Source organism: Dermacentor silvarum, chromosome 3, assembly GCF_013339745.2.
Source record: "Dermacentor silvarum isolate Dsil-2018 chromosome 3, BIME_Dsil_1.4, whole genome shotgun sequence".
NCBI classification, from domain to species: domain Eukaryota; kingdom Metazoa; phylum Arthropoda; class Arachnida; order Ixodida; family Ixodidae; genus Dermacentor; species Dermacentor silvarum.
The window spans coordinates 11,877,506-11,895,696 of record NC_051156.1 but is presented as its reverse complement, the minus strand read 5'-3'; the positions used below and the strand labels follow the sequence as shown (position 1 = coordinate 11,895,696).

General features: G+C 48.6%; 1 protein-coding gene and 1 pseudogene across 1 annotated transcript in view; both read right to left on the bottom strand.

Annotated features, from left to right (window-relative positions):
• The window catches only part of LOC119445320 (small G protein signaling modulator 2-like), a 161,522-nt gene that overhangs the window by 46,167 nt on the left and 97,164 nt on the right, over nt 1-18,191 (bottom strand). Inside the window, exons 17-18 of the mRNA XM_037709634.2 lie at nt 5,614-5,738; nt 224-306 (exon numbers count right to left, since the gene is read on the bottom strand). Coding sequence (XP_037565562.2) covers nt 224-306; nt 5,614-5,738 — 208 coding nt within the window. The remainder of the gene's footprint in view (nt 1-223; nt 307-5,613; nt 5,739-18,191) is intronic.
• On the bottom strand, nt 7,562-7,711 carry LOC119446942 (U2 spliceosomal RNA; annotated as a pseudogene).

Below are 18,191 nucleotides of genomic sequence, written 5' to 3'. Positions count from 1 at the left end.
AGGCCGCAGAACGTCAAAACACTCGTGTAGTTATAGGATGATGTTGAAAAACTCAGGAGGTTAAAATTAACCCTCAGTCCCTCACCACTACATGTCTCAAAGCCCAAGTGTATGCCTTGGGATGCTAAACGAACGAAATGATGAATTAATCTAAGGAACTCCCCTCAGCTGCTCAGAGTGCCCAGTCATCATTAGATTTCCATAGCCGTCTCGTTCAACATACCGTCATCAAAAATGACCAGCAGGGGAGCGACGAGGTCGCACATTCCTTGCACATAGCCGACGTCCAGATGCTCCCACACGTAGCTGCAATGCACGGCACATCACTGTGAACATAGTCATCCAAAGAAAAACAGAAGCAACACTAAGTCCTGCATAACAAAATTCCAGTAGATGCAGTCTTATGAGCACTTGTAATTACAACTAGCGTAAGAAGCCCCTCATTATGACCAAATATTTTTGGTATGAACCAAAATGTGGGTTGCTCTTAAAATCCTAAAACCAAGGTATCAAGTCGAAAAAGTTTTTGGGTTCAGTTAGGGTTCAGATTCAGACTTCTGCATGTTTTCCTGTTCGGTTCAGGTTCACCTCCGGAGAAAAAATATAATGGCTTGAATCGGTTCATGCGGGTTCATAAGGGTTCAGAATTAAGAAAAAGATTTTTTTAGAAAACAATATCTTTCACATCATCCGCGAATTTTATTTGAACGAAAGATTTTATTTCAACGAGTTTCGCCTCGCGTAACGCGAAACTGACTAGCTATATGACCCGAGGTTCGCATGCAGCGGTACTGTGATTTGTTTTCGAAAGCCCAATGCATTGAAAACCCATTTAATTCAATTTAGCTGCGCCTGTAAGGTGTCTTGCACGTGCGTGAACCTCACCCGTTAAGGTTGAGAGTCTAATATATCAAGATTTGGTAACAACGAAGGTCTCTATGACAGGCGTTGCCCTTAAAAGGGTGTTCATGGCACCCCCACGCGGGAAGTTGGCTGCCATTCGCTTCATCAGCTCACAGAAGCAGCTGTAAGTCAGCATATCTGCACACACACACACACACACACACACACACACACACACACACACACACACACACACACACACACACACGCACACACACACACACACACACACACACACACACACACACACACACACACACAGCCTGCAACCGAGTTCTAACGACGCAGCCAAAAGTTTCCTTATTTCAAAGTACTTAAACTTCGACGCTGTCGAATGGCTAATAACAAACAGCGCACTGTAAACGAAGACAAAGGAAGGCGTAGACATAACACAAACACTAAGCCAGTTTTCTATCCTCTTGATGCTATCACATGTATTATCGCCTTTATTACAACTTGAATTAACGCGCCTATCACGTTACAGGCTTTCGCACCAATTCCTAGGTTGCTGCATAGTTTACTGAGATATATTGTTTTATGGTGACCGTGCGGCGCTGCATCCAAGAAGCAGCTACTGAGGCTGTGTGTCTTGTAGTTGTCTTATTTCACAAAGTTACCTCAACCAACACCAATGGCCTGGTATCACTCCAAGTACATGTACCAAGTAGAGCCAAACGTACGCCACTTTAAAAAATCGTTAGAGTTCAAAATGAAAATATTTATTTATTGAACACGACATGTTCGGACGATTAAAGCGCCTGTATTTTTCATCACATAAAGAAGCAGCCTTGGCTGCACAAGAATTAACAACATACTGTGTGTCAGAACTGAGTTGAGGTTATTTGACTTTATTACAGTCTTAATTTGCCAGTAACGTGGGATCGTTTACAGACTATGGGAGGCTTTGAGCCTTTGTTCAACGTTTCCCCTCTAACGTGCCCTAGCAGAGGGTCCATGGGGCCTTTTGACCCGTTTGCTGAACCAGTTTGGAACAGTTCTTCCAACAAGTTCGGTTTCAGTTCCAAGATGGTGGGGAAATAACGGTATGGTTCAGTTATGGTTTCACTTTCTTAAAGCGCATCTCGGAGCTGTCTACTTGCGCGCTTAAGCACACAGACGAACCAGGCACTCGTGCTCGCGGTAGTTGCCGCCTTATCGCCCGCGGACCCGAACGCTGATAGCCACCGAATGCTGACCATTCGGTCGCTAGTACAAAATTGCGGCGGCGTGTGACGGAAGGGTAAAAACGTCGCAGTTTCGCCGGAAAGGCGAAGCATCGATTGCGATAGCATATTAGCAGAGAGCCATACGCAGTCAGGATAGTGATTTTATCGGCCGTATCAACTTGTAAACATTCGCTTGCTAATTAAATTAACAAGCATGGTGTCAGCGCGCACAGCAAACATGAACACATCACACTCGATGACCGCGGACAGTCGCCGTCAAAACGCTGGCGTGGGGAAACGCGGCAGCAGCACCGAGCGAAGTGACCTTCGTGGTGTTGTCTATCGCTTCAACGCAAACTGAACGTCGAGGACACACCGCACACACAAAGCTACGAGCCGCCTAAGCACCTAGACTGTGCCCCCAACGCCGATCGCTCTTAAGCTACGGCCGCGCGACCGCGCGCAGCCGCCACATATGCACTTGCAACCGGAGTAGAATGCCGCCCCTCCTCCCTCCCCTGCCCCAATGCCTCGCAACGTTGGGTGCCTCGCGCGCGGCGGAACACGGGCCGCTTCCTGCCCATTTTTCTCCCTTTCGCGCGGGTGAGATTGAGCCGCGATCATCGGCACCCTTCGCACGTTTTTACTCGCGCATACAGCGTAAGGCGCGCGGCGACGGTGTTGTCGCCCTTGGACTTTATACGGAACCTCACGGCGACGGCAGAAATGTGCCTGGAGTGACCATATATTTGATATAGCAAAAAAATGTCTCTAAAGGCAAAGAAAACTTGGCAAAGCGATGTCGTGTACGTGCCGAAAGGGCGCGACAACGTTATGCTGCCACGCAAAGTATTTTATTATATCCAAATAAATCCATTTTTACCGGCAGTTCCGAGTATGCATTGTCAGAGCGATGGGCGGGAAGCCATCTTCTATTTATTTCGAAACGGGGCAGTCTTCTTCTATACCGAAAATAAATCAGTTTTGTTCGGCATATTAATGCATATTTAATGCCTACACCTCACTCTGACGTGGTGATATTTCACGGTTTTTTGACATCGCGGACAGACCGTCGAAGTGGGCGCCGCCCGAAAACCTTTGACCGATACAGAGGGCTGATGGCGAAAAAGGCACAGAATCGGAAATAATTATTTTATTTTCGGTCTAATAATGCATAATCAGTCTGCACACTTCACGTCAGATTAAGAGTTTTCGCGGTCTTCCTGACGTAACGTGGCCGACAAGCGAAGTGGGGGCGACCAGAAAAATGTTTGGCCAATCGTGAAGGGCTGATTGCAGAACAAGCTTTCTAAGCTATGCTCCCGCACTTGCGGAGAGAGCAGTGGAGGTGGCCAAATACGGCATGGTGCTTTTTACGTGCCATGCGCTGTCGGCATGGTTTATGCCATTCCACTCTCATGTGGTAAGACGTGCGTTGACCAGACAGGGTGTTGCGTTAATGAGTGACTCAGGGAACATACGCAAAAAGTAAACAAAAATGTAGATAGAGGAGCGCACCTTGTTGTGCATATAAACTCTTGCATCAATTGTGAGGCGCGACTCGATGGGACGTTGATTCTTGTCAAAAGCAAGAATGAGCATGCGCGGCTTGCCTTAGAAGCCTACCACATAAAAAGACAAGGCGATTATTGCATCAGTGATACATCTTTGTCCCTGAACCCAACTGAATTCGACTTTATACGTTTGCGTATATGTGATAATTTGGCAGATATCTGTAATGTATTGTGTGCGCCTGCGTGGTTGTGTGGCCTAGGCTTTATATATGCATTCACACGGAAGAAAAAAAGAAGTTGTCAGTCCGGGCCAGTGTGGGTCGTATCTTCCTTTTGTGGTCCGTCTTAGGTTTTGCGCTGTAAGTTTATGTTCAGAATTATGTACCAACTAGGCCCAAATGAAGTTTTATTAGAATATAAAAGTTTGGAATAGCTTTACGTTTTAGCGCCCAAGGTTTGTAGTGTCTAAAAAATTAAATCTAGTGGCTGCTGGAAGCGGATTTTTTATTTAGGCCATCTGTTGTTTCACATAAATTGTTGAAAATGGGAAAATGTAAAAAAGCAAGAAAGAAGCAAAGGCTATAGCTCTAACTCAAGACTGAAAAATGGTAACACAATTCTGGAAACCGCACCTATTAATACATTTAAAGCAGACAAAATGGATGTAATATATGTGCTACACACCACTATTAAGTATACTATACTAATATGCGAGTAGGACTTGCGAAATACGTGTGAACACTGTAACAAATTCATGTAAACTGTAGATTCATATATCGAATTCGTCCGCTTTAGATGCTCTAACGTGTGCAGTTTACAAAGCTGCGATATCTGTTTTCAGTGCAAGGCTACGGGTTTGTAAGCTTCGTGCTTCCATTTTTTTTTAAACATGCCAATTTTCGGCAACGTTTCTTTAAAATTTCAGCCCGCAAGTCAAAATTCCGCTTCCAACAGTCAAAAGAATTTTCTCTTTCAAGCTTTCTCTTTCAAATGCAACAAATTTCATTCAAACTGATCGGGGGGTTGTTTTATAAAAGCGTTTCTGCGTCTTACAAGTACTTGAATGAGGGGCATCGGAGTAGGCCCCGAGCTGAAGCTTCCTCTTAACGCGCGCCACTTTCCCCTTGCGCCCAATATTGGAGGTCATGTTATCCAGCGTGCGCTATGGGAGGAGAGCGTGCGTCTCCTGTTCTAGCCCGGGCATGGCTGCGCATGGCTGTCCGTGCGGCTGAGCGCATACTTGTCCTGCGCGATGTATGTAACAGGTCATCTGTGGCGGGTACTAGAGCTATGGGCGGGCCATGATGGCTGGCGGTTTCATGCACGCTGTCGCCCCGCGCGCCTAGTGCTGGAGGTCGCGTAGTCGGAGCTTTGGATAAGTGGCACAGTTAAAATGAAGCGAGCGGCAGCACGAAGTTTTCGTTTTAGGACAAGCACGCGTGTTCACCGCTGCCACCCTGGTGACAGCGAATGCTCGTGGTGATCAAATGATATCTGTTCACGTATGTCTCTGCGCGCGTGCGACCATGCTTGTTTAGTTATTAGGCGAATGTTTACTGCAATTTAAATGGCTTTTGGAATACGCCCGTACTTGGTGTAATTGTCTTATACTTTGCTACCGCTATCGATGTTTCACCTTTCAGGCAAAACTGCGACTTCCTCTTTTGGCAAACTCTGGACAAACGCAAGTTATGAACAAATTGTTTTGAGCACTTAAGTACTAGATGAAAAGATTAACAGTATAGGTGAGCTGGCATCCGTGCGTTGTTTCAATCAGTATCATGGAAGTAGCATAAAAACTGGATATGTGCACGGGGCCGTATTTTTCTTCTGGGCCTTAAGAACTTCGTTTTCAAATTATGTTATTGGTAAAGTTATGTTTTTGCAAATACTGTAACTGTCTTCTTTCAGTAATACACCGTCTTCAACAATGACCCACATGTGAATGAAAGATTGCGACGCTTAAGTGCTGCATACATGCTAAGCCCAAGACGTGGTACTGTTACACATCGACAAAGAGATTGACTGACGTGCACATGACATTTCGCAGCTTCTCCAGGTTGGCTGTAGTGAAGTAGGCGTAGTTACGGTCACAGCGCTGCACGTCTTTGTCGATGCGGTGCAGGTTGAGTGAGAACAGGTCCAGGAGGTCACTCTGCAAGCAGAATTAGGTAAGAGCCTTAATTACCATATGTGAAACTGTCGCGAGGTAGGTTAATTACATACTTGTACACGTTACATAAAAATGTAACCGATTACTATTACAATTACTTCATTCGAAAATGTGATTGATTAGAGTTATCAATTACTGCCCCATGAAAGTAATTCCGCAGTTCCTCAATAGTAATCGATTGCTTCTACGCACGTTACTTTCCTCACAACATTTATTAACATTGCATAGATGCAGTAAGCAGACCGCCCGCTTCAGTGCGTACTCGCGGCCCTTCGTACATTGCTTATTGCACCAACAGTCGCTTTTAAAACATTTTCGTCGGTCATCGTCCTTCGTTTTTGTTGTGAACACATCAGCAGCGACACCGAAAATTTGCTCGAGGAGGATGAAGAGAGGGAAAGAGTTTAGCCAGTTCACTCGATGTGCGCGCCGGAAGGGTAGGACAGTGTTGTAACGTATCTTGCGCACAATATTGTGGTTACTCAGCACCTCGGTGCACTATGAAGCACAGCGTTTCATCGTTACCGGCGCTTGGAGAAGACGCTCCCGGTTGGGCTAGTAAAAAGCAGAAAAAAAATGGTTGGTATGCGATTACCAGGCCTTTCATCTCCATGCGAAATTTTAGCGTAGCTCTCTACGTGCTTTCATTTCGCGATATATTGGCTGGCGCGGACAAACTGTCTCGTGCGGCACGTTGCAAACGGAGCGAAGTGTGGCGCGACTGCCTCGCTAATCTGGAGAGCGCGAGGGCCAGCGCATGGGTGGCGCATGGGCGGTGTTCACAGCAGCCGCCGCAGACAGAACTCCCAGACGACGCGCGCTACTCTGGCGCCATCTCGTAGCCATCGTCGCCGCAGAGCAGATATTCTAGAGGGCGCTGGCAGAGCCCGTCTTGCACGGCACTACGCTTTTCTTCTCACGCTTTCGCTAATCCCTTCTCCTCCGCTTTCCTCCTCACGCATTCTTCGCTATCACCGTCTCTCATCTCCCGCTGCGCTCCACGTTCGCTTTCATCTTTCGATGCACTTGTTCGCTCGGTTGCGAGGGACAACGCCGACTCTGGCTGCACTAACGGGCGCCTAAGAGCTGCATTTTAAAATATTTCACCAAAGAGACAATAATTCTTTCGCACTCCCACACGTAAGCAATCTTAAGTGTCTCTGCCGAATTTCTTTTGGCCTTGGAGGATGCACTTACACTGCGGAGATTAATGTTGAAGATATGTTGTCGCAGTTTCGTCTACCGATTTACCAAGAACATTTTTTAGGAGAACGGCCAGAAGAGGTGGTGTAATAGCAGTATTCATCAAGTCGAAATGGGTAACTACAATTACGACGTTTTCCTTTGCGGAAAGCCTCGCCTGGCTTTGGAAAGCCTCGCCTTTCGCTTTGAAAATTGTAACGTGGTTTTGTTGTTAGCTGCGATACATTGCCCCCCCCCCCCCTCCGAACATGCATAAACATTTTTGAATGATCTAAAACAAAATCAAAATTGTTTACTTCCTAATCCGAACGTTTGTCTCATTGGAGACATCAACATAGACATTTTAAGGTCGGAGAAAGCCATGGTTCCCAATTACTTCAACACCTTAGCTGACTATGGCACTGAGTCGTTTGTTAACAGGGCTACACGAGAGGAGCTCCTTTTGCCTCGTGTTGTGACTTCCCTCAATTGACCACGTGATGGTTGGTTCAATAAATTATACGCGCAGCTGTTTACCTCTAGCCCCCCTATGCATCTCCCGCATACGTTCCCAGGAAGGGTACCCTGGCCGGCTTACGTCCTTATTACGGCGCGTGGACAGGCATGCGTGGGCCGGTCTCGGAGATAGTGCAATACCGGGCCGACCCGCGGCGGACGTGAAGCAGGCTTCAAGCACTCCGCCAACTTCCAAAGAATAATGCAAGGAAATAAATATACTGCGCAACATACAACACAAGGACGTAGTAAGGGACACGGATAGGAGCCAATTTCAACTAGCATTATTCTTCGTCGCTCATTTATATATGCCCTTGATCGCACAAGCACGAAAGCATGTAATCACATTGTACAACCACAGATTACAGCAAGCCGCGCTAGAAACACTTATCACTATCCATTCGAGAAATATATGTGTCACTTACGCAAGCTTTCCCTCGTATAGATATACTGTATAGAAAGCTTTTATCAGCTCCCAGGCAGTGGTATCTCGGTTTCTACCCAAGATCTTGATTTCTCTGAAATCCGGAACGCACGTGCAAGCGACAATGCGCAGTCAAATGCGCATTCTCTTTATTTTCAATTAAAAGCTCACCTTTCCTTGCACGATTGTTAGCACTTTTTCATTATTTTCTGGGGTTTTACGTGCCAAAACCAGTTCTGATTATGAGGCACACCGTAGGTGAAGGCTCCGGGTTAATTTTTACCACCACGGGTACCGTCCAGTTTGCCCTCCACAAGGTAGCGGAATCTCGTAGACAACGCCAACCGCGCATTTCACATACCCCGAACCTGCTTTTTGCCGCAACCTCCGGTTCCTTTCCTCTTTTCAGAAGAGATTCTGGGGCAAAGTCCAGCCAGCTTGCGCGGGGCGGGAAAAATAGCGATCGGCACATTGTGTCTGCTCGCTATCTTTTTCAGGTTGTGGGATAGGCGATGCATATACGGCAACACTTCTGGACGACTCCTACTTAGCGGCCCAGTGTTCACCCTGGAACGAGCTGCTTTTGTTTCACGCAGAAGCTTCTCTGCAATTGCCGCTACGATCGCGCATGGGTAACCGGCATTAACCAATCGGCGTACCTGATCATTAAAACTATACTCTGCGTTGCAAGTGGGCACGATTTCCTGAGAGCAAATCCCAGGCCAATTTTAGCGATGCGCCTCGTAACTAACTTGGACTGCGCAGAATCATATGGCAACAGTGCCTTTCGTGCTCTGGAACTATACGCCCAGCATACATGATCACGTAAAAACGGGCATAAATTTCTTTCGTGCTTCAATGCATAAAACGAAGTTTTTTTTAAGAAATTAACTGGAACGCCAACGAATTTCTCCGCAAAGTTCGGTAATTAATATCTCGAAAGTGGCATCATCCGGAGAATTCATTCTAAGTGGATCCGCTTTGCGAACTCCAAGGCTAGAATTTATAAACTGTTCTTCTTTCTGGGGTTTTACGTGTCAAATCCAGTTCTGATTATGAGGGATGCCGTAGTGGAGGGCTTCGGATTAATTTTGACCACCTGGGGTTCTTTAACGCGAACTACAACGCAAGCACAGGGGCATTTTTGCATTTCGCCTCCATCGAAATGCGGCCGCCGCGGCCGCTATTCGATCCTGCGACCTCGTGCTCAGCAGCGCAACGCCTTAGCTAACTGAGCCACCGCGGCGGGTTTTATAAATTGCGTCAAGGGCCATAAGGTAATTAGTTCCAAACTTAATTCGAGAATTTTTGTTAAGTTTCGATTATGCATTTCAATTTTTTGTGAAAGTAATGTCCACCTCTTCCAGTAGACCAGCTCATGAACTAGAATTGTGCTATCTGCCATGGGCAACCTTTAAAAATTTTTTAATGTGTTCGCTAAAACACCATTTATAAGAAAGTGCCCTTAGTGGCCTTCATGCGTTTTATTTGTTTTAAATCCTGTTTGACGAATAATGAGAGGGGGAAAGAGTGTGGCGATGGCGCCTGTGCACGTGGCCAGGGCTTGTGTGGTTATAACGTCACGCGCGTCGGAGCTGCCGGCGCGGCAGCAGCAGCGGTTGCGGCAGATGCATGGGAGGTGCGGTGACCGCGGCGGCGCGTGTGTCGGCGTAGTAGGGTGCCGTATGAAAAAGTGTATGATTTCATTATGTATGCAGCCCATGTATGCAGCCTAAACAGCTTCGCTAGTAATCCGTCCCCATATGAATGTTGGGGTCCCACGAATTTATTTCGAATATCAGTTCCCTTCGAGTGACAAAAAAAGCTGCAGACCACTATACCTTATAGGATGCCAGCTTTAATTCCCAAGTTCCCATCAACCCAAAAGTAAAGAATTCCAATACATTGAAATATTTGATTGCATTAAATTTGACCAGCTTTCCCACTATGACTAGAACGCAGCGTTAACAAATAGCTGTCCGAACAGTGTAGCGGCGATTTCTGCTTTAAAAAAGGCGTGTAAAAATCAATGCCCCTTTCTGAAAGAAAGATGGTTTAACGCGAAACTTTCCCCCATGCAAACTGAATCAAAGCCCAAAGCCAACGACCACGCAACGAACTCAAGAAATTCTGAGCGACCCGATGCGATGCTTATGTGATTTTATTGCTTGTTTAGGATTCTATTTTTTTAACGTTGAAGTTCAATGAAGACACATTTTCGTTAAGTTGCATAGCCTTTATTTTAGATCATGTAGCCGTCGATTACACGCACACACTCACACTTTCACGGAATGCATGCCGTTGCCGATACACGGGATCGGCCTTACGTGCACGATCAAGATCGCGCTTACGTTCGCGTACGGCAGCCTCTTTTTCTGCCCTGCGCTGCACCCGCGGCCTACCCACGGTGACGGCCGGGAATGCATTGCGTGACGCCCGCTTAATGCAATGCAGATATATACAGTTCGTCTGGGTAGTGTGGCGTTGCAGTTCCCATTGTTCTTATCGGTACAACTGCGAATGCAAACTCTAGTGTTCTACGACGGCCTCTATCAAGAAGCCCGGAACAATGTTACAGCACTGATGCGCTGCTCTAAAAAGGAACGCTATCGTAAATATTTTTTCTCGCGTTATAAACCCGCTACGATGTTGTCCCTGGTAAAAGAGCGTAGAGTCTCTTATCCAGGTACATATGTGGACCCGATAACAAAAGGTTTCGGGGCTATTAATCAGAGTGTGGCGGACAGCTTGAATGATTTATTTTCTTCGGTTTGCGCTGATAATGATGGACCAACTTATTCTGTTGTTTTTAACAATGGGCTTACTTCAATAACACATTCTGCATTTCTTCCACCAATAACTAAAGAAGACCTATATCGATTGCTGCATCTGTCTAAAAAAAGGCCTTGCGGCCGCCGTGATGTCGTCTGCTGATACAATTTAGCAGGCGACATACATCGGTACGTCAGACTTATGGCCGAGTCACTCCTTTTTATCTTTGATATAATCCTTGATACTTGCAGAATACAAAATGAACTAAAGAGAGAGCGCGTGATAGCGATGTTTAAAGGCGGAGATACATCGAAGCCAGAGGACTATCGCCCCATCTCTGTCCTTCATTTCTTAGCGCAACTACTGGAAACATTCGTGCTTGAAACGATTGAGGAATTCGTTCTAAAGCATAACATCGTATCACCTTCTCAGTACGGCCTTGTGTCTCGTAGAAGCATGCGTGCGCTTTTTGAAGAACTGTCGGATCTTCAATATCAAACATTTGAACTTAACCAAGTAGCCTGTGGACTTTTTTAGGTATATCTAAGGTGTTCGATTCGATAAGCCACAGTATTATATGTGCTAAACTACGAAATGACGGGTTTCGGGGACATTTCCAAGCATTTATATAAAACTACTCGGTATATCGGTCTCAGATTGTATGTATTGGTGACCAAAACGTTCTTTGTGGCTTCTTGACGCAGAGGTTCCACATGGTTCAGTTCTGCCTCCGCTTCTTTTTCATTTTTACACTGACTTGGGACCGCTAACTACTTCCTGTACAATTTTCCAGTATGCTGATGATACGTTGCTTCGCACATGAAGTATGAAGCTGCTGTCGCTTTACATCAAAGCGACGTAAAAATCTGATGAACTGGTTTCGGGAAAAAAACGTGTAAATGTCAGTGCTCTGAAAACGCGCTTAGAATGTTTCAGAAATCCGTTAAAGGCTCTTCTGTCAAGTAAACGTGTCTTCATTCACAGTTCTGATTGCTTAGACTGTGTTTCTGCCCCAGCACAACACGCGGACAGTGTCAAGTACCTTGGAGTCTATTTTGAGACAGGCATCTTGAAATATTCAAGTGGCTCGAATTTGTGCGCGGCTACGTAATGTTGCATGTGTACTTTACACATAAGCAGTTATGCAAAAAATGACAGTGCACGCTTTAGATTCATCATCAGCATCATCAGCAGCCTATTTTTATGTCCACTGCAGGATGTCCGCTACCCTTGTCTTGCGCTTGCTAATTCCAAATTCCACCTGCAAATTTCCTAATTTCGTCGCCCCACCTAGAGTTCTCTGCCGTCCTCGACTGCGCTTCTCATCTCTTGGCACCCATTCTGTATTTCTAATTGTCCACTGGTTATCCATCCTACGCATTACATGGCCTGCCCAGCTCCATTTTTCCTCTTAATGTCGATTAGAATATCGGCTATCCCAGTTTGTTCTCTGATCCACACCGCACTCTTCCTGTCTCTTCTTCCTGGGGTTTAACGTGCCAAAACCAGTTCCGATCATGAGGCACGCCGTAGTGGAGGGCTCCGGATTAATTTTGACCACCTGGGGTTCTTTAACGTACAATACAACGCAAGCACATGGGCGTTTTTGCATTTCGCCTCCATCAAAATGCAGCCGCCGCGGACGGGATTCGATCCCGCGATCACGTGCTCAGCAGCGCAACGCCTTAGCTGACTGAGCCACCGCGGCGGGTGTTCCTGTCTCTTAACCTTAAGCCTAACATTTTTCGTTCCATCGCTCTTTGTGTGGTCCTTAACTTGTTCTCGAACTTCTTTGTTAACTTCCAAGTTTCTACTCCATATGTTAGCACCGGTAGAATGCAATGATTGTACGCGTTTCTTTTCAACGATAGTGGTAAACTCCCAGTCAGGATTTCGCAATGCGTGCCGTATGCACTCCAACCCAATTTTATTGTTCTGGAAATTTCCTTCTCATGATCAGGGTCCCCTGTGAGTAATTGACCTAGATAAACGTACTCCTTTACTGACTCTAGAGGCTGACTGACGATCCTGAATTCTTGTTCCCTTGCCAGGCTATTGAACATTATATTTGTCCTCTGCATATTAATCTTCAATCCCACTCTTAGACTTTCTTGGTTAAGGTCCTCAATCATTTGTTGTAATTCATTCCCAAAGTTACTGAACAGGACAATGTCATCTGAAAACCGAAGGTTGCTGAGGTATTCGCCGTTGGTCCTCACTCCTAAGCCTTCCCAGTCTTATGGCTTGAATACTCCTTTTAAGCATGCAGTGAATAGCATTGGAGAGATTGCGTCTCCTTGCCTGACCCCTTTCTTGATAGGCAACTTTCTAGTTTTCTTGTGGAGAACCAAGTAGCTGTGGAATCTTTGTAGATATTTGCCAAGATATTCACATATGCCTCCTGTACTCCTTGATTACGCAATACCTCTATGACTGTTGGCATCTCTACTGAATCAAATGTCTTTTCATAATTTATGAAAGCCATATAGAGAGGCTGATTGTACTCCGCAGATTTCTCGATTACCTGACTCATGACATCATGACATTGATATGATCCATTGCAAATATCTCTTCCTGAAGCCAGCCTGTTCTCTTGGTTGATTGAAGTGTTGCCCTAATTGTATTGGAAATTATCTTGGTCAATATGTTATACAATACTGAAAGCAAGCTAATGGCTCTATAATTCTTCAATTCTTTAACGTCTCCCTTTTTATGGATTAGTATAATGTTGGCGTTCTTCCAGCTCTCTGGTAAACTGCATAAATAGGCCCTCAATTATCCGATGTACAGCGGCGCACCCTGCACGGCTTCGATTGCATGATGTGCAATGCAAGGTGCCGCCACGGTGCAGTACACCCTTAAACCTTGCAGCAAGTGGGTGCAGCCCGACGCACCACAACCGGCACCACCTGCACCTTTTCGGTTGTGGTGTCGCGCACTTGTATTTAGAGCGCAGTTCTTAGGCGCCCTTCCTGTGGCAAGCGTCGGCGTCGGCGTAACCGAGCAAACGAGCACAGCGAAGGATGAAAGAGTGCAGCGAGGGACGAAAGATGCGAGGACGGAAGCGGAGGAGGAGGATGCAGCGGAACCATGAGGCGGAGGAGGAGGATATGGCGAAAGCTTGAGAAGAAATGCGCAATGCTGCGAAGATGGCTACGAGATGGTGCCAGAGTAGCGCGCGTTGTCTGGGAGGTCCGTCTGCGGCGGCTCTTGTGAATCGCGCCCACGCGTCACCCACACGCTGCCTCTCGCGACCTCCAGATTAGCGCGGCATTCGCGCCACACTTCGCTGCGTTTGCAACCTGCCGCACGTCACAGATTGTTCGCGCCAGCCAATATAGCGCGAAATGAAAACACGTATGAAGCTGCGCTCAAATTTCCCATTAGAGAGTATCGTAATCGTCGGTGAATGCTTTAATTGAACATACCTATTGTAGAGCTGGCACTTACTACAGCACAATGAGTAAAAGGCACTTTGTATCTCACAGAGAGACCATATAGACCTTTTACAGAACCCTTTCTTTTTACAGAACGCCTTTCTACGGGAGAAGACGCTGAAGGCGTTGCGGACGGTTGGATCGAAGTTACCCACAGAAGAAGGCATCGCACGAACGCCAACGAGATGGCGGGAAAGGACGACAACCGCTCGCGAAGCCCGATGTGCCGAGGCGGCCGAAGCATAGTGAACAAAGTTCTACGAGCAAGTAGGATGCCCAGACTACCCCGGGATGATATCAAGATAATTGTTCGACCGAAAGACGGGCTGAATATAAGGAACACGTGCGGAATGAGTCTCGACGAGGCGATACGCAAAGAAGCGGTAGTGGGCGACGACGAGATGATCACGATCTGTCCCAATCCCACGCAAAACATCCTGGTGATAAGCACACCGGACGAGACAACAGCGACGAAAATCGCTATGATCAAGGTTTTGACGATCAACGGAAAGAGGCACGAGACCAACGCGTACGTTTCGGCGCCCGAGCAAATGGTAAAAGGGATTATCCGAAACATTCCCCTGAAGTATACCCAAGACCAGCTCACGCATGCGTTGGTGAACTCGAGAAACCCCTCTTTAGCGTACGCCAAGCGGCTCGGCAGTACGACCACCGTGATATTGTTGTACGAAGGAAACAGAGTCCCCACATGGGCTTACTTCAATAGCATCATGATAAGAGTATCCTTGTATCGGAAACAGATTGACTTTTGCAAGGAGTGCGGCAGGCTCGGCCATCGACCCGACGTGTGCCCAAGACCGGAGATCAAACTATGCCCGACCTGCGGATCGAAGAACCCAAGCAGCGAGCATGAGTGCACGCCCAAGTGCCGGATCTGCGGCGAGGCGCACCCCACGGCCGACCGAATGTGCAAGGCAAAATACAAGTTGCCGCACATAGTGAAGCAGAGAAGGTGGCGGGCGAGAAGCAGAGCAGAAATGGAACGCACATTGGAAGATGGAAAGACGACCCCTCAGCGGACCCTATCACCATCGGGATACAGTATGGCGGAGGGAAATGGCCAAAGTCGCTCGAGATCCAGATCCCTCACGCCGATAAGAAGACGGAGCCGAAGTCATAACAGACGTAAAAGCAGAAGTCGAAGCCGGAGTCGGAGTGGAAGCGGCAACCGGAACCGAAACCGCCCCCTGCCAGACGGCGTGCGGCCCACACAGGGCGAGACACAGACAGGGCCGCGCAAAGTCACCTGGTCCGACATAGTCGCGGGGAGAAATGGATACTGTGTAGAGAGCACCCCCGCCACTGGCAGTACGAGAGGAGCCCCCGATCGCCTCCTGGCGGCGAGGATGGAGAAAATGGAACGGGAGAACAAGGAACTTCGAGAAGAGCTGGGCAGGGCCAGAAAGCAGAACGAACAATCAGCGAGGAAAATCGACGAGCTACAGCAGACGCTGGACGAAATATTGAAGAACATGAGAGGATCCTCTCATGAGAGGATCTCCTCATCCACCTCCCGCGAGGCCGCCGAGCGAGGCGATGTGACCGCGACAGAAGGCGAAGTCGGGGAGATGGACACCTGTTGCGGCGAAGAAGCACCGGCGACGGCGGGCTCCAAGCGCAAGGGCACGAGCGACGCGCCACCTACGGAAGACGCTGTGGACCACGCACAAGCACCGAAGAGACCCAGGTCAGGAGCCAGAAAGATAGACGCGATCGAAGAGATGGTGAACAAACTGACGGACAAGACGGAGCGAATGTTTGACATGCTCCTGACGAGGCTGAACGAATCCGACGCGGGACGGAACGCGCAGTACGCAGCGGTCAACACCCAACTCGCGGCCATGAATAAACGAATCGAAGATCTGGAACGCGGGACGATGCAGCTGCAGCATCAGCAACATCACCACCACCTGCCCGGAAGGGCCGGGGTACCGTCACCACAAGCGATAAATGTACCGGCCATCCTCACCAGCGGCAACAACGCCAACACCACCCGCACCGGGGAAGGAGGGATGCACGGACAGTTGTGTCCCCCCAACACCTCTGCATAACAATCATGGCTGTGTCCCGCAAGTCCGACAACAGACGCATTGTCTGGCAGTGGAACTGCAGGGGCTTCAAAAACAAAAAAGCAACAATGGTGCAATACATGAAAACGCTTTCAAATAACAAACTTCCTGTCGTGATTGCCTTGCAAGAACCTTTCGACCGGCCCCAGCTTCCGGGCTATGTTACGTGTTGTACCCCCTACGAATGCATGGGGAGGGACGTCAAGGTGTGCACCCTGGTTAAGCGTGGGACGGCCTTCATCGAACACGAACTCGTGCTCAACGAAGAGTCGGACATAGACCACGTCCTGATCGAAGTCGTTCCGAGTAGTGGAAGAAAGAAGACCGGCCTCTTCGTGCTCAACGTATATAGCTCCCCCTCGCAAAGAAACCGCACTCACACTTTCGACGCCCTCTTTCGCGAAGCGATGTCCAAGGCCACCTCCAATCCCTTGCTCATATGTGGAGACTTCAACGCGCCGCACACGCAATGGGGATACGGAGCTGACTCGCCGAAAGGGAAGAGGTTAGCCGGACTGATAGACGAGCTCGGCCTGACCGTACTCAACGAGCCGGCTTCGCACACCAGGATCGGACAGGGAGTGTGCCGCGACACATCCCCCGACCTCTCTGTCTGGTCGGGCGCGGACGCGGTCACTTGGTCGAACTCTTTCGAGGACCTGGGGAGTGACCACAGAATCTTGTGTGTGACCGTGGGAGAGAATGAAAGTGAGGAGGACGTCTGCCGAAAGGCAAGAATCGTGGACTGGGATAGATTCCGGAAAAATAGAGAACGAGACAAGAAGGAGGGCCCGATTGAAGACATCAGCGAATGGTGCAGAGAACTACTCGCGGACGTTGCGAAAGCCACCGATGAGATTGAATGGACGGACTGGCGACAAGAATCCCCCAAAGAAGTAGGAGACAGATCCCGCGGAGCTGGGGACGACGACGCTCCCCAACCGTCCAGAGTGGACAGCCGGCTGGCACATCTCGTTGCGGCCAAGAAATCCATGCAACGGAGAGCGAGTAAGCAAAAACTCAACAGGAAGATACGCAAGAAGATCGCCGAAATCAACCGGGAGATCGAGACGCATTGCGGCCGCCTGTGCGAGCAAGAATGGCAGGAGCTGTGTGACACGATGAACGGCAACATGAGCGCGGGACGCACCTGGAAGATTCTCAGGCACCTGCTCGACCCGGGAAGCACCAGAACGGCGACCCGTACGGAGATGGCCAAGCTGCGACACAAGTACAAGGACGACCCTGAAGCCTTCGTGGAGGAGATCGTGCAGACGCACCTCACTCGACCGGAAGGGAAGAGTCACCCCGAATACCGCGGGGCTCCCAACGAGGAGCTTGACGCTGACTTTTCCGTGCAGGAAATTAGAGCGGTCCTCCAGCTATTGAAGACCAAATCGGCGCCAGGTCCTGACAGGATAACCAACAAAATCCTGAGGAACCTGAACGACGACGCCATCGAGAAGCTCTGCGAGTACATCAACTCGTGCTGGAAGGAGGGCCGTATTCCGCAAGAGTGGAAGTCCGCGGACGTTATACTAATACCGAAGCCAGGCAAACCGCTAGAGGTCCGAAACATGAGGCCGATCTCCCTCACGTCCTGCGTGGGGAAAGTGATGGAGCATGCCTGCCTCAACAGGGTGACGACGCTCCTCGAGAAGCAGGACGCCTTCGGCACCCACATCATCGGTTTCCGGAAGGGACTTTCCACGCAGGATGCCATGCTGCAAATCAAAGAACAGGTAGTGAACGCTCCGAGCACTCACGTACGCGCCTTGCTCGGGCTAGACCTCAAGAGCGCCTTCGACACTGTGAAGCACATGGCCATATTGGACAAGATCAGCCGACTCGATCTCGGGGCGAGGTTTCACCGATATGTCTGCAGCTTCCTGAATGAACGCGAGGCGACGGTCAAGATCGACGGGGCCACGCCGCGAACGGTCCGAATGGGCGGTGCGGGAACGCCGCAGGGCTCCGTACTCTCCCCCATGCTTTTCAACCTCGTCATGATCGG